At 54.9% G+C, this 24,844-nt stretch overlaps 1 protein-coding gene across 3 annotated transcripts in view; it reads right to left on the bottom strand.

Moving 5' to 3' along the window:
• Sema1a (semaphorin 1a) overlaps positions 1–24,844 on the bottom strand; it is a 120,083-nt gene that overhangs the window by 44,033 nt on the left and 51,206 nt on the right. For all 3 annotated transcript variants that reach the window (XM_089545142.1, XM_089545143.1, XM_089545144.1), the window contains exon 2: positions 22,842–23,076. In XM_089545142.1, coding sequence (XP_089401268.1) covers positions 22,842–23,016 — 175 coding nt within the window. In that variant the 5' untranslated portion in view covers positions 23,017–23,076. The remainder of the gene's footprint in view (positions 1–22,841; positions 23,077–24,844) is intronic.

Raw genomic sequence — 24,844 nt, 5'->3', positions numbered from 1 at the left:
TTTGCGTTCCCTGTGTTTCGGGTGTCGTTTTGTGTTTTGTATCTGTGTGCCGAGTGGAAATGCGCACGTCTTCGGGGAATTTTACGCGGTGCTCTCGAGTAAACAGCCTCGTGGGCACCGGCGTGCTATTGGCTGCTCTGTTTTAAAGAAATCCTTGTCATTGGCTCCGACAACAGCATTTCCGATTGGCTACTAAAAGGGACCCCAGAATCCTGGGCAAACGTATTTAAGAGCGGAGTTTTGGCGCGAAGAGGAGACTCGAGAGAGGAACGGCTGCCTCCCGGCTGCTGCTCGGGACCTCCGCTCCAAAGATGCTGCACGCCCAGGGGTATGACTGACTGTTTTACTATGTGACCTCTTATATTTCTGTCTTAGTTTCCAAGTTTAACCAGTGATTCGCATCTATCTTCAATAAATTAAGTTGACCAATGCATCTAATCGACGCCTGCTGGTCCCCTTCTTCGATGCGGCGGAGCCACCGTCCCGACCACGGTGGTCCCGACTTACGCTTCGTTACAATATTTAGCCCTGCTTAACTCGCAACCTAGTTTACGCGGAAACGGGCTACAACCCGCCACAGCAAGTTACATCAAGGCTACAAGAGCCTGCTGCCTGAAAATTTAACGAGACAGACAAAATGACCAGTCCGAAAGGTCAGGGTGCGTCTAACTGCCTCCGGCACACTCGCACGAGAAAACCGCACCGTTACCGGGGCCAGACGGTCCAAATACTGCGGCGTAATACACGGCACTAAACTTACACGAGCACAGAAGCGGAACTGCCTCAACAAAAGCCTGCGCAGCTTTTCGCAAGCGCGAACATGCACGGACGGGCGGTCACACGCGCACCACCGGTAGCGCACTCGGGCGACTGTGAACTCAGGTGCGCAAGCATTGATCAGGTGTGCGAACAGGACGACCGCGAATGCGCACTGGCGAGGTCCACGCCGGACACGGGGGCGGCGCCGAGGCTTCGATCGAAATCGTCCTTCCTTCCCCCTCCCGATTCCCGAGCTGTCCAACTTCCTCTCCCGTTGTTGCCACAGCCGCCGCCATCGCGGATGCCGCTGCCCATCTCGATCGGAATGCCAGCTATTTTATGCACGCGCACATAACAAAGTGCCGGAGAGAGAGAGAGAGCACGCGGCTGCCCATAAAAGGAACCGCGCGGTTTCCCAATACACGACGCGCGGCCCGGGACAAAGCAAGGGAGGCATGGGGGGCCGCTGGGATCACTGCCACAGGAGGCGCCGACAAACAAAAATATACGAACTCATAAAGCGGCACCTAAAGCGCGACAAACAGCTAGAGGAAGCTCCGTGGAGGAAAAAAATAATACGTAACGGATAAACGAATACCAGCGCCGAGGGGGACGTGTATACAGCCGAAACTGGAGAAGCGAACACGCGGAAAAGCCGGCTCCCCGCTTCTTGTGGCGGGGATGACGGAAGTTATATGCCACGGGCGTCATAGTATACAACGTTCGCAGCCGCAACAGCCTTGCATGTTGGCGTGACCCAACACGGTACTTGTTCCGCTTATACGCTGCCTCCATTTATTATTATTTTCATTTCCAAATTGACCGCCCGGGCATTCCGTGCCACGAAAGCTATCAAGCCGCATGCAAACTACGCCCGCTGGGCGCCGCAAAGCCGCGCCTCACTGAGAAAAAGCGTGCAGCGGTTACGGAAGCTATACGGACACCAGGGACGGGCTAATCACGGGCCGCCAATGCGAACTAACGGAGCTTGCCATGCGTAGGAATCGCACGCGACCAACCGGCGCCCTGGGATATCCCATCGGTGACGCGATACCGTTCATAGGACAGCGCAATGGGCTCCTGCCAACAGCGAGCTTTCCCACCAAACTCGAGCGGACTAGCCGACTTCGGCTCCGCGTAGCTTCCACAACGCTGCACGCATCTTCGAAGAGACAGACACATGCTCGTCGCGATGATGGGGAGAGGAGCAGCAGGAGGCGTTCGCGTGCATTGTATGCAACAAGCGTTGTAAAAGAAAAAAAAAAGACGATTTCAATGCAGCCAGGCCAAAAAGGGGCGCGGGGAATCGGAGCGTGGCTCGTGAAAGCTCTCTAGCTCAGTGGACCGTCTCAGCGGACGGAGCTCGGTGGCTTCATACGAATGCACCACACTCTCGGAGAGACAGCTGCATGATATGCTAAAGTAACATTCACTTCCCGGTTCGAGCGGAGCACGCGAACGGTGCTTCGCGCGCGCCCATAGCAAGAGGATGAGAAAGCGAAAAAAACAAGACAACACAGAGCTTTTTCTTCGACGCCTTCCTGTTCCGAATCGTTCCGCTCCGAGGGTATATCGCTTACACGCGTGTCAAGAGGTGTGCGGTGCTCAGCGCAGGAGCACGAGATACACTGTACACAGCATGCAACCATGCGCAGACAACCCCCCTTTGAAAACGGGGTAGGGCGGTTCGCCGGGAGTTCCGAAATGACGTATAGACAGACCTCGCTTTGATCACACGAAACACGCACCCTTTGGAGTGTTCTGAACACACGCATATGCTATATACGTGCGTGCACAGCGTCCACCAAACTACACGCTGAGGCGCTGGCTTTTCGAGGAGTGGGTGCCCGATGGCGCGAGCTCTGAGGAGAAGCTTCACGCCCTGTCGCAGCACCAAACAGTGCGGGAAAGGAGTTCAAAAAAGATAACCTATAGCGATTAGGACGAGTACAATCGGGCAGCGTCCCTTTTTCGCTTACAGCGGACTAAGCCTTCAACCGCGTGAAAAGCTGCTGACTGCGTGGCTTCTGGCGCATCAGCAGCACTAATCTTAGGCCCCAATACCCGAGATAAGAAGCAGCCGAGCTGTTGGCTAGCTTTATTCGTGGTACATGTCGGCAGCAGCTATTCGGTCGCGTGTATTCGAAGCCCCGGTCCACATACCGTCTCCGGCGAAGGTGTGATGGTAGGGAGCAACCGTACGTAATCATGACAGCGACGAACAACTATCCGAGGGCGCAAAGGAAAGGAAATGACGCGCTCCGTATACGTCCTCGGGGAGTTGTAATGCCGTTTGTTCGAACGAACGGCGATCACTGGCTGAAGCCTCGAGACACCAAAAGCCCGCGCGACGACGGCACCCAGTTCAACGCGCGATTGATACGCAAACCACGCGATCCACCGCACCTTAACGCCCCCGGCTATCAGGGGGGGGGATTTTACTGCGCTTTTCATCAGCAGCTATAGGACACGCCGCTATCTCCTTCGGTGCGGAGCGACGCACACACAGAGGACGGTGCAAGACAAGGGCACGTATATAATAAAGGAACGGCAGGCACGTAGCATCTCAGGCGATATACCCATTATGTACGTGCAACGTCTAACGACCCGGAGGCCTCAGGGAACAGAGCACCGTGATGGCGACACCAGAGTGCGACGGCCAATAGGTTATCGAACCCCGTCATCTGCGCCCGAAAGTCTGCGCGAGCGCTCGTGTATACGCACGGCACTTCTCTCTCGCCTTCATCTCCAGACCAGCAGTTTTATATGCGGCTGGCAATCTTCGACGGCGCGGGTTATCTCCCGTGCAGGGTAACGACAGAGAGAGAGAGAGAGAGAGAGAGAGAGAGAGAGAGAGAGAGAGGGGGGGGGGGGGAGGGGGGGGGGGGCTCGCGCGATTCCCATCGTCCCGCGACAGCCGGCGTTCGGCAGGCAGGGCGGCGCGACTGTAAACCACTCGGCCGACTGGGCTCGCTACTGAATGATGCCCGCGCGCAACATCTAGAGCACACGAGCACGCACGCGGTGGAGAGGAGGAGGAGGAGAGAAAAGGACGAGGTGAAGATAGATAGATCTACACGCACGCGCAGAAGAAAAGAAGCCCGGGAGAGCGTGCGCGGGAGCCCGATCTCTGGCGCATCTCATTTCCTTCGGCCGGGGGTCGTCCATCTCCTTCCTCGCAGGCCGGCGACGCTATAGGAGGACGCCCTCCGCGATGCGAGCGTGCTCGGGTAGCGGGACGACACGGGGAGAGAACGCACGCTGAGTGAAGAAGGGTGCGCAGCACGGGAGAACGGAAAGACGTGACCACGCGTACTAAAACGCGCCAAGCCAGCCAGAACCCCTTGCACTGGAGAACCACCGCCGGATGAGCAACGACGGCACAGTAAATCCTGCAACTCTAGGCGAGCAGAGAGGGAGGGGGATCGACGCTTGGCCGTACGGGAGCCCCGGCGTCGGTTTCGCGCTCCAGCTACAGTTTATGATTTGTTCAGCGCGGCGCGCAGCCAAGGGGTTCGAGGTGGAGACGCCCCTGCCTGTCCGTCCGTCTACCGACTGCAGGAGCGCCCATCATCAGCATGCGCGCGCACTCGCCCAGGGGTGGAGTGCGCGCAGTGGCGCACACGACGCGGCTTTCGCCCATACATACATACATGCATGCACGTATGCGCTGCCTCGAGGCTTCGCCCTGCGCGGCTCGGATATATAACTATATGCGTGCGCGAGATCGGCGCTAGTTGCACGACGGACACCCGACGAGCTGGCTTGGCACAGAGAGAGACGACCCTCGTCGTCGAGGCGTTCGTCTATATTTCACGCACGCTAATGCGCCACCGTCGCGAAAGGGGAAACCGTGGCCGCCTTGGTCTCCCTGTGCTGGGTGGGGGACGAAATGGGAGATGGTGGGATACGAGGAGAACACGAGGCTCGCGCACGCAACCCTCGCCCGTGAAATATCGCCGCAAAGCTTCTCTGCCTCGCCAGGGTCGGGTAGAAAGAATCACGTTCAGCGGGAACACAGCTAACGGTAACGTGATGGCGGAGTCATAGCCTTCTTGCCCGATCCTTGAGAGATTAAACTTTTACCACGGCACGCGGCGTATAAAGACGATGCATATAGCAACGACGTGTCGCACGCACTGACCGGTCATGCACGAGCACGCCTTCGCGACGAGGTTCGAACGCTACAAAGTGCGCTCGGAGATGAAGGCAAGCCCGGCTCTCTGCTTCTCACCGCCTCCGCGGCTGCACTGTTTGCGCAAGGCACGCGCTTGTGACCCAGCTATAGCGACAGCGCGCTGGGCAATCTCCTCAATAAACCACGAAGACCCGCTGAAAGACGGGACACACTCGAAAGTTCTGTTTCATTTTTTTTTTTCGCGGCGGTAATATATACGGACCACAGTATCGACTATATACGAGAACAAAGGAGAATGCATACCGAGGGCGCGCACTTGCGAAACAAAGCGTACCGGCAATCGAATTGCCGAAAGTCGGCGGTGGATCGCCTTTTTGGAAATTAACTCGCCTCGGAAAGACCGCGCGAGTGTGTCGCCTCCCTCCGCGGCTTCTCGGCGTTACAACAACGGCGCAGCGGGGATACGGGGCCTGCGATTTCTCCGCGCAAGTCACGCTCGCGCTCGGACGGAGCGAAAATTTTATTGCTCGGCCACGACGGCCCCGCCGCGCACATATAAGGCGATACAACAAAACGGGGTGTGTGTGTGTGTGTGTGTGTGTGTGTGCGTAGCGGGAGGAGGTTGGGCGGAAGGGGGGGGGGGGTTGAAGCAGCTCTCGCGAGAGACCCACACGCGGCGCTGGCGTCGCCTCCCATGCCGCGCACGCGCGCCGCCGCGGCTGTGGCAACTGCCGCAGTTCTCGATGCGCGACGTTAGCGAAGAAACGGGAATGAAGGAACAAAAAAAAAATTGAAATGGAAAACGACCGAGAACCGACAGGCGCCACCCAGAACCGACAAGCGCCACGATATCCGAATATAATAATGCCCAGAACGACGACGACGACCGGCTTTTGTTTCATGACACCGCGATAGTGAAGTAAAGGCGATACTACTCGAGTGAACGATGAAATAAATAAATGTGAGAAAAAAGTGCGCTTTCCTCCGTAACTTCTTTCTTCCTCTCTCTCCGCAATAAGAGAGCGCGGCGCAGCGAGCAGTGACGAAAGTGGGTCAACGAAAACGCGCGATTCGCGAGCGCTCGGTCACGAGGTGACGGGAGGGTGCTTCGAAGGCGCGCGCCGAACGAACGAAGGTGCCGGGAACGGGCGCCCGCCACGGACCATAAAACAAAAGCGTCAAATTCTCTCTCTTCGAGCCGGCGCGCGCACACACAGGCAAGCATCGTTTCCTCCCAGAAAACCGTTCACTTTCTCTTTTTTCCGGTTTTTCTTTTTCCTTTTTTTTCTGCCAAAACGGCTCCAAACTGCAGCCGTTCTTCCTTACTTCTCTTCCCCGGTCGCCTATATACGTCTATTCCTCTCTTCAGGAAACGAAACCATCGTTAGACGCATTCGCGCGACTCGCACGGACATATACAGCCGAGCTTCTTTCTTTTTTTTCTCTCTCTGTTCTCCCTTCTTTCTCTCGTGGAAATCGAACGAGGAAACTGCAGCTGGCGGTTTCCGCAAAGGGAGACGCACACGCGACGTCAATGTTTCGCTCCGGTCGTTGGAAAGAAACAAGAAACGTTCAGAGCACGCACGCATATATATATAGGCGAAGAAGAAGAAGAAGCAAGCTAGTGATACATATATGCGAAAAAGCAACGGGTGGGGAGGTTAAAGGGTCGCTTCATTTCTCCCCACGTACGGAGCTATACAACCGTCGGAAAATTTCGGGACGCCGCCACCGCCCCTTTCTATACCTGCCCACTTCCGCGTATTCCCGGGGCAAAAGTCATTCATATGACCCTATATATTCGTGAAAGGCACCCGGTGTGTCAAACACTACTTAAGTATATACGTCAAAGCGTAGTAAATACAACGTTCTCCCGCGGGACGGATGTCGGAAGGAAGTGATTGCGAGGACGGCGCTGTATCACACACACGCAAGCACAGGAAGGGGGAGGGGCGGAAGTTGGAATCGGGCGTCAACACATCCGACCCTGATCGTGAGAACGGGAAGTAAAGGAAGGTGCACCGACACTTACATCGGCTCAGTTTGATTCCGCTGTGAGACGACACGTATACCGCCGATCTGGAGCAAAAATCGATACCCGACACGTATGCGAGAGAGACGACCGAATCAGATATAACGCAGGGCCGGTTGAAATACCTATATGCGTTTAGTGCCCGCGAGCAGGAGGATATATACACCGAAGGAGACTAGCCAAGCGTTCTAAATCGGAATGTTTTAACAAACAAAGCGAGGGGGAAAAGATAACGGAGAGGGAAAGCAAAATCTACACGTGCAAGGGAGTGAGGATGACTACGGCTTTAAAGCGGTTATCAAAGAGCGCCACAGCCAAGACGCTTAAACCACATGAAACGGAGTCGAAGACCCATTTTTTCGACCATGTCACCCACTGTTCAGGGCGCTCCGATAAGAAATGAAGAGATACAAATAAAAGAGGAAGGCGCCCGCACCTAACAGGAGTAACGCACGCTCAGTTAATAAAATGAAAAAAAATAGTCGGGGACCCGATACTGCTCAAACTAAAGAAGAAAGGCTAGAGAAAACACCAATTTGAATAAAGAAAATTAGGGGCGTCGCATAACACACAGGTTCCTGAGGTGGGGTCAAAGAGGCCAGACCGCCCCCCGCGGGAGCATTTCACCGCAGTGCAGCCGAGCACAAGGTGAAGCGCAACCTTGCTCCCATTGGAAAAAAAAAACCGGTGTGGGTACCCGGCGGCGGTACTGGCCGATCGAAGCCCGCGCCACCGACTCCCGATTATACGAGGCCCGTTCCTAATCACCTTTCGCTTTTGTTTCATGGGGAAAGACTTCATAACAACGGAAAAGATCTCGGTTAACTCCAACCGTCTTCCAGGACACCAGACCTTGCGCGCACGTAGCGAGGACGCGAAGAGAAGCCCCTGATAGTGTGAACCTTTAACCCCAGGGCGCAGCAGGGGCGGCCAACCGATCGATGTGGGAAGCACGTAGGAAACAAAAAGAAAAGAAAAGAAGTGAAAACCGGTTCTCCCACGGTCTCGCACCTAGTAAGCACTGGTTAATCGCACAGGCCTCGCGCGGTGGCCACTCGACGACCGATAAGGAGCATCCTGCAACCAGAGCCTGCACCGATACAGCCGGCGTCCGTGGAAACGCAAGGGGACAAAAAAAAAACGACAAAAATAAAAAGGAATAACTGGCTGGGAGAAAGCACAGAACTCCATGCGAGTGGCAACAACTTCTGCGAAGTCCGTCTCCCTTCTTGACTGAAAGGGTTTCTCAACGACACATTAACGACAGCGTGCAGCCAGTCCTTTACTTCTTATTTTTCCCTGTAAGCAGAGACAAAGAGTTCATCTGTATCTAAGCTAGGTCCGTAAAAAGGGTTAAGTCATCCGGTCCCGGGGCGCTGCAGACGGGAGGCGCGGTAAGTGTCGCAATGAACCGAGGCCTGCGAGATATACGGTACACACACATATATACAATACGCCGTGGAGAGACTGCGCCCCCCCCCCCCCCCCCCCCTTTCCTTTCTTTTTCCAGCTACAACATCCAGTCAACCAAATCGCACTCCAATCAGGACGGCGAGTCTATCTCTGGTGCAAGCGGCGGAGCATTGCGTCACGACAGGGCTGGAAGAAACGGGTTCTATTCATTCCCCCCTTCCTGTCCCCGCTAGAGGGGGGGCAGAGGCGCACAGGGGTCCCTTGTGCAAAATGAATCGCGCAACCTGTCGCGCGCCTGCAGAGACAAACGCCCCGACGCGCACACTCAGACATAACCTAACGCGCCTAGATTTGCAGTTCAGACTTCTTCCTTCCATCCTTAACAAAGGGAAAAAAAAAAAAAATCTCTCCAACGCAAGACGTCGGCCGGCGCTTGCGAAAACGCGTGCGATGTTTCTGTCCGCCTCTTTATCTTTATTTGTTCTCATTTATCCTGCCTTGGTAAACGAGTCAGATTTCCCGAACGGGGGAACAACTTATAACCCGCAGAAAAGTGAATTAAAACGGGACGAGCGTTCTTTTTTTTTTTTTTCGCGCGAGCTCGTCGCCATTTAAGCGGGGCGACGGATAAAGATGGACGACGCGCGCGCGGAGGCTGCGGGAGCAATTGCGTCACGCTAAAATAAGAGCCGGGGAGGACACACTTTCCGCGGCGGCAAATTAATTCGCCCAACGGCGCGCGCCGCGCCGCAGTCGCCCGAACGTTAATTCTCATTACCAGTCCCCGCGGGGGCGAAAGACAGCGCGAACGCGAAACTGTATCGGGGCAAAGGCAGTGCTGCCGCGGATAACCTACACCAACATTTCTTTTAACATATTTTGGTATGGGTTAGTCTAAATTTATCGCCATTTTTCTTCTATATGTATGTATGTATGTATGTATGTATGTATGTATGTATGTATGTATGTATGTATGTATGTATGTATGTATGTATGTATGTATGTATGTATGTATGTATGTATGTATGTATGTATGTATGTATGTATGTATGTATGTATGTATGTATGTATGTATGTATGTATGTATGTATGTATGAGAGAGAGAAGCCAACAGCCATCGAAACCAAATGTTTCTCTTTTTAATTTGTGGCGTGATCAATGGGAGATTAAGAGCGTAATTATTCTATTACCTAAACATAATTGATTAGGGAGCAGAACAAAACAACCACGTGCCGACGGTGGGATCCGTACCCACGACCTCCGAATTTCGACTCCGGTGCTATGTCCAACTGAGCTACGGCTGTCCTATCTTCTGTATATATATTCCGTGCAATCTTATCTCTCCCTCTATGTATGTGTGCGCGTGTGCGTGTGCATGTGCGCGTGGCATGCAGTATAAGAACGTATAAAGAAGAGGCAAAAATTACATTTCGCCTCAACCTGCTCACATGCAGTACACGATCTCTTAAAAGGTTGGCGCAACGCTGTTGGCGAAATCTATAAGCGCTTGAAACACGGCTACAAAAGAAAGGATCCTTGCACATATATCCCGCCCCAAAAAAACATAAAAAAGACGGGAAATTCCGGCCAGACATCAATTCACAGCCAGGTGAAGGAGTGACGCTTCAATACAACACCGCACCATCGATTTAATCTATAGATCCAGGTCTCCGGTTGTCAGTTTTGCTCCGCGTCAACTGTCTTCTCCCCCATTCCCTACACGCACCGGAAACTCGTTCACATACATCACTGTCGGCGTGTGTAGCAACAGCACCCGTCGGTGCCCCTATCACGGGACCGTTAGCACACCCGCCATCTACAGCCAGCGCAACCGCGCGCGCACACACAATCCCCGCCGCTGTGCCCATGCCACTCGGTGTATTACATACGAGCCATTTGTCCCAGGCGCACGCCACGCTGTCGCAAGCGCACGCATCTAGGTCGGTGCCCCCCCTTCTGTATACCGCCCGGGGGCCACAGGAACTCGAACCGGATAGAAAGCGAGCAACGAGCCACAGCGCGCCGCCAACTCCGGGCCGATTTTTCATGCAGCCCACGCGCATCCGGAGCTGCGAGCCCCGGGCCGAAGCCGCAGTACAGGGCCCCGGCGGGAGCTGTTTCCGCTGCTGACCAACCCGGGGCCGCCGAGCTGGCCCACGGGCAAGGAGCCGCCGCACGCATGCCCCGCGGCGGGCGTCCCAGTTGTTGCGAAAGGGCGACTTCGAAAGTAGAGTGAACTGAAGTGAAGTACAACGCAAAAGTAAAGTAGGAGTATACCATAGCAGCAGCGCTGCTGCGGTGACGCTGTTTGCATCGCTTTCGGATTCCGGCTGAATTCCCGTTGCTGTGAGGACGAAACCCGCAGAAACGTGCGCACTGTGCACTCATCCTTCCCTCGCGGGATGCCCAAAGGGTTACTTCGAGAAACTCGCCGAGTTGAAGGAAGGGGGGGGGGGGGGGGGGGGGGGAGGGGTAGTGGCTTTCTTTTTCGAAACCAGAACACGGCGAAGAAGCATTTCTGAAGCAAGCGGCTACGTGATCAGGCAAACCCCCTTGCGTAGATTAGCTGACTCCGCTGTGGCGAATCAAATATTCAACGGCAGTAGCGTCGCGGGACTATTCATCTCTTGTAGTACACACGCACAAATGCATGTGTAGAAAAGTGACTCGATGCTATATCGCGAGACGACACAACGGCCGCGCACGCGATGTGAAAACGGGCTCCCCCGCTTTATTTAAAACCCGGGGACAAGCGCGTTGGCCGCGTCTTCTATTTTTGAGCCAATCTCGGCGTGCCCCCTACGGCGAGCGCAAGTAACGCTACTCGGCGGGAACCCGCTAAGATCAAAACCTGTCCCCGCGCAGAGCAGAGCGGGGTTGCGCCATCAGAATTTACAAGCAAGGCCTCCTCCTCCTCCGGTCGAGCAAACCCGCGCGCGGAGGCCATCGCTCGGGGCTCTCTCACGGCCGTCTCCATTAGCGCGTTCGCCGCGCACGCAAAGCAGGCCGCCCTCCGCGGAACCAAGTATGCGGCGCGGTTGGACGACGCCGACGACGCTTGCGAAGCGCGCCAAGTTGACGGGCGCGCGCACTGCACGCGCCACTGCACTCGCGCAGTCACCTCGGGAGAAGAAGCGCAATTTCCATTTCTTCCCTCGCCAGCGCTCGGAGCGGTCTCTCTCTCTCTAGTCGGAATGAAATGATTAGAGGAATGAAGTGACCGAACTTGGGGGCAAGCACGTGTGGAGCACCCTGAATCGGTTAGTTAGTTCTGTGCAGCACACACACTAAGGGCGCGGCTGATGGAGTCGATCTATGAGTGTTGATCATCATCATCATCGGTTATGTTACTTGCACTTCATGACAAAGGCCTCCCACACTGACGACTACTTCCGAAAATTTCCTAATCTCACCTTAGAGAGAGCCCCTGAAGGCGTTCGACTGCCACGTCACTCCCGTGATTCACGCAGAACGACTGAGTCACGCATACCAGCCGCCGCGTTTATGAATCATACCTGTCCTCAAACTCCTCACGGGTACACGCGCGCGCACGATTCACGAGTAGGCACGCTGAAGTGGTCCGGAGAGTTTGCTCCGCAAACAGACACGTCACCTGTGAAATGGCGAATAAAAAAGGTGGCACTGAGTAACTGCTCGGGCATTTCCTGTTCCATGTGGAGCGCATACGCGCAGCCGACTCCCAAAAAACAGTCACAGATCTGAGGAGGCCTCGTCTCGACGCGCCGTTCCCCGCAACTTGCGCGATTCGCGCGGCCTGTGATGTCATCGCATTGAGAGGTTAAACGATCTCCAATAACGAGACTGCACGAAACTGTATTCAAAATTTTCAGACCGTGCGAAACTCGTGTCATGACGGCCCAGACATCTCTGATCATACCAGCTCCGAAACAACATAAAGCCCCTATGTATCAGCATTCCGCACCTGGTCCAAAACACTGAGATTAACTGGTTTTCTCGCTACCTCAGATACTCAAATGAACTGCTAAAACATGGAAGACTTCGGGGGGGGGGGGGGGGGGGGGGGCACCGAAAGCTAACTACACAGCTCAGACGGCGCCACTATAACCTCCACAAACTACCACAAACTGCTCACGCCTGCGTTTTGAGTCGGATCTTCGTAACTCGTACTATTAAAGAGTAGTTGCCAAAATCAGTGTACCAATAATGCATTTAATTAGACAATAAATTGGACCAGTTGATTTTCAATCACTTTCTCGCTACTGCAATACGTTTACCGCCAACAAACAAATAAGCCACAGGTCACGGGCGAATTAGACCTATTCCGTGGCCTGTCACTTATTTGCGCCGTGGTGAACACAGCGCAGAAGTGATAACACGAGCTAATAATGACAGCGGCTCTAATAGGCGTAAAAGACCGCCGTGAGGATTTCCGACGAGGGGTGGAACTATTTTGTAAAGCGCAAGAACAAACGCGCGGGCCTGCGCACAAGCTTTGCTCTTCTCTACCGCGCCGCATTGCACGCAATCGTGGAAACGGCGCACTGCTACAAAACAACACGGGCTGCGCGCGCGTGCGGCAAGGAGCGGCGACCGACGACCCTGGCGGAGCAACAAGCGTTGCTGCCCCCAGGGAAACCCCTCTCCGCTCCGGATTCGACCCCGCAAACCGCGTCCCGTGCCGCCGGATTAACGGCAACCGGTTCTGCACACCCCGCGCACTGCTCTCTCCTCATCCCCCGAACCCCCGCCGCTTCTTTTCAAACCTGAAACAGGAGTGGACGAACGAACGGCAAGCGTTGCCACGGCTGCTAATCCAACAGCGCTCCGCAAGAGCCGAATCAACGCCGACTACAAGATAGGACAGAAAAAGAAAAGCTAGTAAAAGCGTTTGACCCCGCCCTATACGGCGTCCGCTCGGGCTAACGGCGCCATTACAACCACCGATCCAAGGACGCAACACTGCCCGCAGTGCGAAAGGATAACGCGACCGGTCTGCGCTATCAAGTCTATTGGGAACGTTTCCTGGCCACTTCGCAGTTGTTCTGCACGGCAGGAACGAGAAAATATAGAGGGAAAAGAAAGAACTCGCAGCATGCCGAATGCAGGTTTTATTTCCAACATCCGCGGTACACACTTCACGCGACGGCCAGGAGCGAGATTTTAACACTCCGTTTAACACAAAAGCGCGGGAAAACTTACGGGGGTGCAGATGACATCAGTAAATCAGGCATATAAGGTAAAGAAATGGAAGGTGCGGTAACTGTCCTCTCTCTGGCTGCAGACGTGAACTGTACAGTGCGAGGGGGGGGGGTTGAAGGGAGTGGAGACTGAAAGAACTGCGTCTGCATCCCACGCGCGGTCTCTCCAAGGAGCGCGTGTTTGTGTCCAAACACTCACTAGTCACTCGGGTCAGGTGGCGAAATTCTCGAAGCTATTCCGAAAGATAGAACGGTTCTCGACTGTCCCGTCCCCATGGCAACCACGATTGCCCAGCGTACACATCAGCAGCACGCCTACGTTGTCAAGACGAATTTGTTTTTTTTTTCTTTTTCTTTCGTGTGACACGGCACCGCGGGAGAAGAGGAACGGTGTTCTCCGGTTAGCGCACGACATTTGGAGGACAGGTTCGATGGACTGATATCGTCTATGATCGCTGTTATCTATGAACGTTCCGAATAACACAGGCGCGGTGAACGGGCAAGGCAGCGAAAATCCGCCCAGCGTTTTCTCACATAGGTACACGCCGAAAATCTAACAGGAGACCAAAAAAAAAAAGGAAACAAGCACACGCGAATGCGCGCGCCCACGGCGCTGCCATGTAACTTTTGAAAATGTACAAGCTCCACGTAGGCAGCCTAAATAATAAAAAAAAACGCGCCGGCCGTGACCCGACGGAGACAAAACAATAACAGGTTCGTGGGTAGCACAAGAAGGGGAAAAAAAGGCCCCTCAACAGCAACGCCAGCGGCGGCGACGTCGGCGGCGGGGTGCACCGAAAAGGAAAGGAGGGTCGGTGGAAAGGGCACCACCAAGAGGGCACGCCGCCCGGCAACAACACGAGGGGGTCGGCTCCAGGGCGGGCCCCTGCTGCACTTGTGTTCGGCGCCGACGAGCTCCGAAACCGGAATACGCCAACGGCGACCGGCTGCCCCCTCGACAGCCCGCTGGCCGGAAAAAAGAGAGAAGGCGACCTGCGACACCAGCAGTAGCGATTGCCCGTTCTCATACGAAGCGGCCTACATACGCACATGCACATGTCTAAGCCATACAACGGCACTGATGCATCCCATCTGTCTCGCGATGCCTTCTGGGGACTCGAGCGACGTCACGGTGCTCTCGATATGAATTACTATTGGCGCAATGAGCGGGCTAGGCAAGAAGGAAGAGAACGTCTCTGGCGGGCGCGTCGTCCACCGCCCGTTTCTTGCGGTTGCTCCAGAGAGCGCACTTAGAGAGAGGGACCATAGCTGGACGATGTCTCCCAGATGAGGTCTGAGGACCCGCCCATTCGAGTACTCGGAGCCGAAGATCGGGTTCCGCGTAATCGCGGGGTAGTCGCGATGCACGCGTAGTCACGCGCCACGCAGATGGTCGCTCAATTACTCCCGAGGAAGCGGGCCAGTCCATTTATCGCCGGTCGGAGGGATTGACTATTAATCCGACGATTATTAGGAGCGCATACAGTTGAGATCGGTCCGCGGACGTCACAACTTCGCTTCGAAAGCCTCCAGCGATGTGGATGCCACCAATCCCCGGAGAGGTTAACACGCCAGTTAAAAAAAAAAAAAAAGTTTACGCTTGGCGTCAAACGTTAATGCATCAAGCGGTAGCCGGACAAAAAGAGGGTGGGGAGGGGGAGGAAAAACTGATTTCCCTATAAAAGCACAAGTATCCGTGCTTACAGAACTGAACGCTGGAGTCTCTCTGCCCTGCGCGACCAACGGAGTGAGGAGGGTGCTCGAAAGTCTAGGCCGTGCTCAAAGTTGAGTTTAAAACGCCGCTCCTGTGTTCAGCACACATTCGCCGTCGACGTCGGAGTTTACAAAGCCCCCCCCCCCCCCCCCCCCCTCCCCCATGCATGCGCATCTTCTCGATAACTTCGGCCCAAAGTACAGCAAATGCCAAATGACGAACCAACAAAGAGCGCGGTGGAAAAACCAAGCAAGGACCATGAAAATGTGCACACGGGCATCCAAGGCCCGGCCAAATCAGGTGCCTGTGTGTGCGTAGGAGTGCCAATTAATTTCCGCCGGAGGCGGCAGCAATTAATTTCTACCTCCACACACTCGGGGCGAGCGTTTCAGTAAGCGTTCACGCGCGCCTCCACGAAAAAAAAGACGCTCGTGTTACGACACCGGCGCTCTTTTCGTAATTAATTTGCATTCGCCCGGGAAAGCCGTCTCACCTGAGTATATACGCGCCTTTTTTGCGTAATCCGCAGCAAAAAAAAAAAAAAGAGAGAGAAGGGAAGAATTAAAACAAACAGCTTTTTGTTTCCACTAAGCAGGCGCCGGCAGTTTTGTTCCACAGAGCTATAGTATTTGCACCCCTCCACCCACCCCCCTCTCACCGGAGATCGAAATTGCGCGCTTCCAAGCAGCAGTACCACGTGTGCACTATACAGTTTCCCGTCACTGAGGTGAGACGGCGCAGAAGTTTCATCAAGCCAGAGCGGGAAAGCGAACGAGGAACAGCGCGGCAAGGTGTGAGAGCTCATTTGGGACGAAACAGGCGCTCGCATCGATTGGCGCTAAACATAGACGGGATTACGGCGAGCAACGAAGGAACACACACAGCTACACGGCCTCGCCGCCAACGCGCTACAAGAGGCGTCGAAAATGCCTCCTTAAGTTCGCGTAAGGCGCGAGCAGCGTGAAAGGAATACAATGAGTTCGCGCTCGGCAACGGGGCTTATTCTTATCTCTGCATTGTGCTAGAAATGACGTCAAAGGGATCATGTTTCTGAAGAAGAACCGAACTTGGGAAATTAAAAGCGAAAAAGCAAGCTTAGCGATCAGAATCACGCAGTAACCGTTGCTTTTACGCTTACATAACGTTGCATTTCATTCTGCAGAGCCAATATAGAAGTACAGGGCTGTAACCGTTGCAAAGATATACTACACAGTTCCCCCACTGTTTCATAACAATGGAAGCCAGAGCCCAATTTAGATTGGAAATGAGATGATTTCCCTCGTTACGCTGAAATCTATTATATATGAAGTCGACTTGAGATCTAGAACACTATAACGATTCTGAAGTTTCGAGGCAGTATAGGCAAAGTTCACAACTTATAGGAAGAGCTGAGGGGAACTGCGAGCATTCTGTCCTGACAAAGGAAGGCGACATTTCTTTCGACGTGCAATATCTAGGGGGGGGGGGGGGGGAATACGGCCTACACGTCTATACGGTCACAATCTCAAACAACTTAGTCACAACCGTAAACAACGGGCTATAGTTGCTCTCTCGCAGTGCATCGAAATCGGCTCCTTACATACAACGGTGCTACGCGAGTCAAACGTTCTACCTTTTCTCTTACCCACACTTCGTCGCAAAGGGTTCAACCTAAGCATTGCATTGCTTTCGCTCCCCTTCTCTACACTCTAAAGCAAAACCTGAGGTCCAAAACTGCACCATCGCAAACGCGCCTGGGCAATATCTTCACGCCGGTTCTCCTCACGAACAAATAAATAAAAACGTTAGCCGTAACGGGACAACGGAGCGACGCTGTTCCCACGCGACGAAGGCGGTGGTAGTGACGGCCCCCTCAGGAGGGGGCCCCAGAGAAAGGACGGCAAAATTTTGTTTACTTCAGAACGCCCATCGACTGAGTCATGGCCTTACGGCGGCAGTGGCACGGTGGCGGCGACAAACAACCAGCGCCAGCAGCCGCCCCATGCCGGTCTAATCCGGGTGGCGCGGGCCGAAACCAGACACCGGCAGATTATGCATTCCGGTGCGGGAGACCACGAGCCAACCTCCCGTTATCTGCGCCGGGTTCGCGGCTCTCTGACCGATAAGACGCGGTGAGCATACTCCGCAAGGCACGCTGCGAAGAGATGCGTTTGTCGGAGGCACCCCATGGCGGAGAACGCGGACCACGAGCCTCTCGCGATACGCGTGTGATCAGGCATAGCAACCACGGCACTCACGGGCCAGCGACGCAGACGATAGGTCAAGCCGTCAATCAGCCAAGTAGCCCGTCAAATGGGCCGCCCGTTGAGGTGCTGTTTGGCCAGGCAATTCGGTATACAGTATACGCGTCGTCCACGCTCAAGAGTACTCTACCGTTCCTAACAAATAAAAACATTCAATTCACTGCATTTGTATAAATTTTCACGCAGACCTGTTGAATTTAAACGCTACCTAAAGGGGGTTCACGATCCATTCGCGACGATTCCTGAACCAGAGCACGCAGCTCGTCACGACCATCACTCGACACGTCGTCTGGTCAGACTCCTCTAAACTATTGAGGGAATAGAACGTCAAGTTGTGAGCAACTGAGGCCCATGTTTAGCTAGCAGCGCTCGCAAATAACTTTTCGGGAGAGAAGGGGGGGGGGGGGGGGGGAAGGAAACAAAGGTATGCGCCGCACGCAAAGAACGGGGCCAAACGCACGTTGCGCCGTTGTCGGTCAATGAAATTCCCAGAATCCCCCGTCCCCGACCCCCACCGCGCGAGGTTCACTAAGTGCACGCGCAGTACGCTCCCTTTCTCGCGGAAGCCACGCTGGGCGAAACGCTCGGAAAAGAAATAAACGCCGGACACCGCCGCAGACTCATACGCTGTATACGTGAGACTAAATGAAAACTATCTGCACAACAAGACGCGGCGGTGGGTCCACTTCGCGTTAGCTTACCATAAATACGAGTAGCGGTCTTGACCGTACACGGCTTCATTCGTGCAGATATGCGGGTCACGAACGCGCCGCCATCGTGGATGCGCTCGTGAACAAAGTTCCGAGTTTAGCTGCTCTTGAAATCGCGAACGAAAAGAGCGGCGCAGCAAGATGATGTCTGCGGTGCCCTTCCTTGTATTCGTAAAAGCAAAATAACCAAGTAAGGAAAGCACGCTCGGACTCTAAAAGCAGCGTGGTTAGTATTCACGCCGACGGCAGTGGGCTTTGCGCGAAACGAGGGCCCGGAGTGGGCATCGTACAAAGACAGAGAACAACGCGGGTGAAAGCAAAAAGATAAAAGGCGGAACGTTAACGCGGGAAAAAAATGCGGCCAACGGAAGTGAGCGCACGAAACAACGCCTTCGACTTCGCCCCTACAGAGCTTTCCCACAAAGCTCTCTTCATCTCTTAGTTCCCCGACTACCATTGTTCGGTTTTTTTTTTAGAAAGTGATTTACGATTTTTTTTTTTTTTGCATGCGAACTTTTTTTGATCCGCCCGTTTTCGATCTGCAACACGGACAGTTCGGTTCCTGCAGCGCCGGCTACGGCACGCCTTGTACATCATCATCATCATCATCCTGACTACACCCACTGCAAGGAAAAAGACTCTCTCATGTCTCTCAAATTAACCCTGCAGTCGTACATAAAGTGTTAGATATATTCTGTGATCGTCGCCACTACCGCGATCATGCCTGTCCCTTCAAAGGCTCGTCAACGTGCCCTACATACTCCACGTGCCAAGGAAAAGACGACTAAAGCCACGTCGCACCAAATGAGAGGTGGCATCACAGCAAGCATTAACTGTCGCACTAAACTGTACAATCACCCATGCAATGCCCCATTCCCGGGACCTTTGAGGAAATAAGTCCCGTCGCTATATTAGCCGCGGCACCCCACGGCAGAGCGGTGGAGAACATCTTGCGCAACGATTCGACGCACGCCCTCTCCGGGCCGCTGCGCAAACAGCGCTCGCGTCGCTACCGCAGTGGCTTACACGTAGTATTACACATTCCCTCCCCCGTTCTCCCTCGCAACATGCGCATTATACAGCGAGCGCACACTGCGGTCTCGGCCCACCCTCTTCGCGCGAAGGGGTCAACGTACGGGGGGGTGCTCGCTGCCACGGTGACAAGTGGCAGAGGGCGCCTCGCGCACACATTTCGCGGCGATCGAGCGAAAATAAATGAGACACGCGCGTTACGCGGACGGAGCCGCACGTATACACGCGCGAGCAAAAGCACGGCGGAGAGAAGGAGGCGGGACGGGGAGAGATACGAGGAAACAGCGACAAAGCGATCCGGGGTCACGCGAAAGCCGAAACGCTGACCCCGGGGACCACGCGCGCGTTGAGAGACAAAACTCGATCGTAAATCGACGCCTCGTACGCAAGCGGGACGAAAGCAGGAAAACGAAGTTGCAAAACTCAAAATGAATATGAAAAAGACGTGAACAGAGAGAGAGGGAGAAAGCGGCGCGTCGGTGTGTGCCCATTTCCGCATCGCGCACGATCGCGGAGGGCGTATCGAAAGCGCGGAAGCTTAGCCGCCACCGGCGAACGAATTCTGCGCGGTAGGCTGGATGAAGGGGCGGGGGGTGCATCATCATCTCCATCCTTCGGGGCGAAAGGCAAAATCAGAGAAAAGAAAGACCCATAAACAACGAGTGAAGAAAAAGACGAGACGTGGTGAGTTAGAAGGAACTCTCACACCGCGTTAATTCCCCGGCAAGACAAAGGGGGCGGTCCCCGAAAGCACGCATGGCCTAGACGAGGCAAACCGATACCCGTACACGCAGCAGCACTACACGCACGAACGCCGGTGAACCAGTCGGCGTGACATGCACCGCGCGCCCCCCTTGGGGCCGGTTTCTTGCGAATCGCGTGTTGCTTAACCCGACACGGAGCACCGAGCTCGTACATACATGTGCACATGCAAGCCGCGAGTGGGAAAGGAAGGGGGGGGGGGTCTCGATTGAGCCACATACGACAATCGAGCGCGGAGCGAGTCCCGATTGCCAAGCCGGCTGGCAGAGCCCGCATTCGGGAAGAGGTCCCCGATACGTGAGACAAGACGACGTCTTCCAGCGTGCCCCGCACAGTGCTCGTTATTGGGGTGACAAGCCGCTCCTCCCTGGCGAGTATCGTGTCCCGATAGTTTCCGCAGCACGCAGTCGCGCAGCCCAGAGACGCCGGGCCGCTGACATAACGGGGGCAGCAGAACGAGTTCCGCGTAGACTAGCGGAGCGAACAGCACATCGCAACTGTGTCGCCCAAGGCTTACCACGAGAGGTGCGAGGAGGGGTGCTTAGCGGAGAGAAAGAGCACGTGCAAGTGTCCGAGTGTCGGCGCTGACAGCACAGTTTCGACCGGTTGACCTCGCGGCACCAAAAAAAAAAAAACATGCCTTTTCTCGTTGCTGCAATCTGATTCACTAACTAAACGCGTTCGCCGTTGATCGAACGAGCTTGTACGATTCTTCGGATTGACTGTAATCGACAGAATAGTGACAAACCCTCCCCCCCCCCGACGGCGCCAGCAGATGGCTGCACGTCGAAACGGAAGCAGGTGTACAAGAAGTGTGTGGAGGAACTTGTAGATGTTTAGAGAACCTGTTCTAATGCGCCGACGCTCTCAGCGGCATCCCTCGCCGCGCGAATAATCGCACGAATAGTCGCTAGGCTGCTGCTTTTTACTGTATACGCACGCACTTCCAACAGGGTTCCATATGGAACAGGCGAGCAACGCGCGGCACTTAGCGATCGCAGTGCGCGCTTCTACCTGAAAAGCGTGATCTTGGCAGTGGCAACAGCTCTCGCGGAGGCGAGCGGCACGCGCTACCGTAAGGAGGAAGAAATAAACAACAACAAAAAAGGCGTTCCGCAGGAGCAGGTTTCGAATAACATACCGCCTGTCGCGTTTATTCAAATGGGGCGCATGCAGCTCGAAAACACCGTTAACGCGTATCTCGGGGGGTGACTGACAATCCCGCTCATATCACAGCGGGGTGCACGCGCGTAACACGCGCCGTCCAACTGTACACCGGCTTTGCGCAGGTGGGCGCGCCCATCTGAGGCGAGTCAGGGACAACGAGGCTGTTCCTGCTCAGCCGCGCCTGCATTACGGCAGCGGAACTTGTCAGTCGGCGACGAAGGGCTTTTAGCGGAGCCGCGCAGTGGCCGCGGAAGCGGTAAAAAGGACGCCGAGAGATACGGCTACCGTATATGTACGGGGAGCGCCGCTGATTCCAGCTCCACGCATGCTTGGCTGCGAAGGCTTGCGGCCGTATTGGCGGAACAGAGGAGCGGGCCTGGACAGCACTGAAACGACCGGTTTAAAACTGGCTCAGAGTAACGCAGCGACTCTAAAATCGCGACATTACATGTTGTCAAGGTTCCGCTCGTACATATATTTTACGCTCTCTAAAACAGGTCCCAAATGCAGAACGCCGCAAAACGAGCAACTCGGGTATTGGCTACCGCGTGCCGTATGATCGGGCTACACACGGCGATGACCACGACGTATTACAGCATTTGTCAAAAGTTTAGAGCACACGGGGGTTTGTTTCTCGGCCACGCCACGTGGCTCGTTACGCATTCCCGGCGTTCCGAATATTTTCGAGGTTAACTGTTCCTCTCCCCACTACATGACCAACTACATGGCTTACAACCGAACTGCCCTGCACTCTAAACTTTTGTCAAAGGCTGTACATATACGTAGGCTACCATACAGACACTGGAAACAGTGTGCAACAAACACCGATGATCGGATGACCTCATATCTCTCACTGTCGCCATCATAATTGTATACGTGCGGCTACGTACGTCCACTGCAACATAAAGGCATCTCCCAACTGTCTCCAACCTGCCCTGTCCTGCGCCAGTCGCGGCCAACCTATTCCAGCAAGTGTCCCAATCTCAATGTCCTGACCTGAACCTCTGACGTCCCCAGCTACGTTTGACATCCCATGGGAATGATTTTTGTTGCCCTATAGCAAGTAATCCGATATATGTTCTGTTCTCAGCACTATTTCACTCTTCTATAATTCCGCTACGATTATAGTCCACGGTGCTCGTTTTCTCTGAATCCACTCTGAATCTTGAGGTTATAGGCTATATACAAGCTGGGAGTCCAAAATATGAATTTCGGAAAGTCGCGTTACTCATCATCTCATATTACCGCTATCACTCTCATCTGCCGTTACATGTAAGCAACTAATCTGACAATTAAGATAGTCAGTGCATTAAGTAAGGAACTGAAGCGCAGCACCACACTGTCCGCGCAAAGCGCAAGAACAGCCTAGCGCTCCCCGCGTGAATCGTGATTTGCTGCCAGCGTTCCAAAAAGATGTGTTCCCCCTACGCTTCCGGAGGAGTCGGCGACGAATGTTGCCAGTGTACGTAGTAGCGCTCCGTTCATTCACGAGTTTCCCCAGGCGGAAAGCAAGCCTACAAAGCATGCCCCACCGCCTGTTACTGAGAAGCTTGGGCTGTCAATTGTACCAGCGCGATATCAGCTACGCATGGAGAGGCTCGTTCAGGACAGATGAGGTGGCGCGTCAGCTGTGGAATACAACAACAAACGGGGCAACCACAGGTGCAACAGGGAGGGGGGATGCCACTCACGAAGCTGGGCGACGGTCTTCTTGGCGACCAGGGCGTCCTGCCAGGCGGCGTGCGCTGGCTGCAGCAGCAGCAGCACGAGTCCTAGCGCCGCCAGGGCACCGAGCAGCCGCGTGGGCCACCGCGGCTGCTGCTGCCGAGAGGTGCCGCCACGGGGGGTCACCACGGGCCTCCCCATCGCGGGGGCCTTAGCGGCGGACGACGATGCTCTCCTGCCTCACGGCGCAGCCCATCGGCCCTGCACGGACAAAACACGAGAGGTCGTCAGCACAACGTCGGGTCAACAATACGCGCAACATCAGTTCCTCCTCGCCACATGGCAAGCGCTTACCTGCGCACGCCCACTACTAATTGGCACTTCCTGCCCAAGTCCCGGAGCACAGACGCGGCATTCATAGTACACCACTGCGACTTATGCACATGAAAGAACACAATGCGTTTCCCGTTGGACGGGTGACCCGCCTCGGTGTGGTCTGCTGTACATTCTGGCTAACTCTTACTGAGGAGCGCTTGTTGTAATTGGCTTCACGCTCCGGTCTCGCAACCGTCACCGCTTATGAACGTGCAAAAGTATTCCCGACCAGCCGTACACTACTCTTGACCAGAGGCACCCGGTTACGGAACAACAAAAATCACTGACAAGAGCGGTTAGCTAAAGAAGAGGTGACTGTTCGTATGATCCGATAGATTTCGCCCTTCTTATTCTCAGAATCGGTACCAAGACGCACCTCTGGGCCTCCTTACACTCAAGGTGCCATGATGGCCAGTGCTTCTACGAGGCAAGGAGCCTTCACCTCAAATGCGAAGGATGCTCGAACGTGTCTCGTAAACTAACGGCAGGATGTCCCCGCTGAGCAAAGAGTTGTGTACCGCCTGCAGCAACGGGTCAAACGTGCCGGACATTTAAATGCCCACCGGGACTGCCGTTACTCGCCTTCACCCACGTCCGCTCGCTGGCAACGTCGCCTCGACGTCTTACCGGTGCCAGAAAAAGCCCCCTTCTCGGCCGACTCTATACGCGACGCTGGACTTCCAGTAAGACCTTTTAATTTGCACTCTTCCCTGGCAACCAGTCAGTGGCCTTCAGAGCTGGTGCGCGTGGACGAGTATATAGCGGGCTGCTTACAGACCTGTCCCCTGTGGGAAATGCGCCTAGTAACAGTCGCCCCATTCCTCAAGGTCTCGTGCCCGCGTTCAACTGTGCATTTACGCGCCTCGTGTGCGCAGGATATATAATCGCGTGACTCTCGCAATCGAAGCGTCGGTCGCGGCCTCGCTCGATCATGAGCTTTCACGTAAGGCTCGGTGACAGACGCAACCTTGCGGGAAAAATAGATAAAAGAAAGAGGCGGGGAAGGGAACAGCAAGCGTCTACGACCACAGTCGAGTCAGACAGGTCGATCAAACGAACAGCAAACGACGCTACAAAAACAAACGCAGCGCAGAAAGATATCTATAACGGCCGCTCTTCGATTACAGAGGTCGTCGCCTCTGAAGGCAATTCGTCCCGGCCAAAGGCGGAAACGGAATTCACACACGAGGAAAACCACGGGCGCAGTCTCCCCCGGGTCGATAAAAGGCCACAGACAGCGGCGGCCGTGGCAGCCAAGGCGGCGCAGCGGGGAAGCTGATAAGGAACGACATTTCGCCGACGACCGACCGAGTTCGACGAAGGCTAAGAGCCAATTCCTGGCCGACCACGTTTTCGGCCTGAACGAGTACAGACTCCCGCCGGGAAGGCACAGGGAGGAAGGAAGGAGTTCGGGGAGGGGTCATTAGCGGTCATTGACAAGGCACGCAGCGCCGCTCGCCCGTCGCAGTCCACCGGCGCGCTTGTTTCTCCTATAGTTCCCCCGGGGCTTCAAGCGCGCGCACTCGGCGTGGCCTCCGAGCGCCCTTCGTCCATCGACACCACGACGGTGGGTAGACCCCTCGGCCGAGAGCGATCTCTACCCAAAGAGGGCGACACGGCAGCCTCGGACCGGCCTTGTCTGTATTCGCGCACT

Source organism: Amblyomma mixtum, chromosome 5 (assembly GCF_055824585.1).
Source record: "Amblyomma mixtum isolate Tamu chromosome 5, ASM5582458v1, whole genome shotgun sequence".
NCBI classification, from domain to species: Eukaryota; Metazoa; Arthropoda; class Arachnida; order Ixodida; family Ixodidae; genus Amblyomma; species Amblyomma mixtum.
The sequence above is the reverse complement of the archived record's forward strand: the minus strand, read 5'-3'. Positions and strand labels throughout refer to the sequence as shown.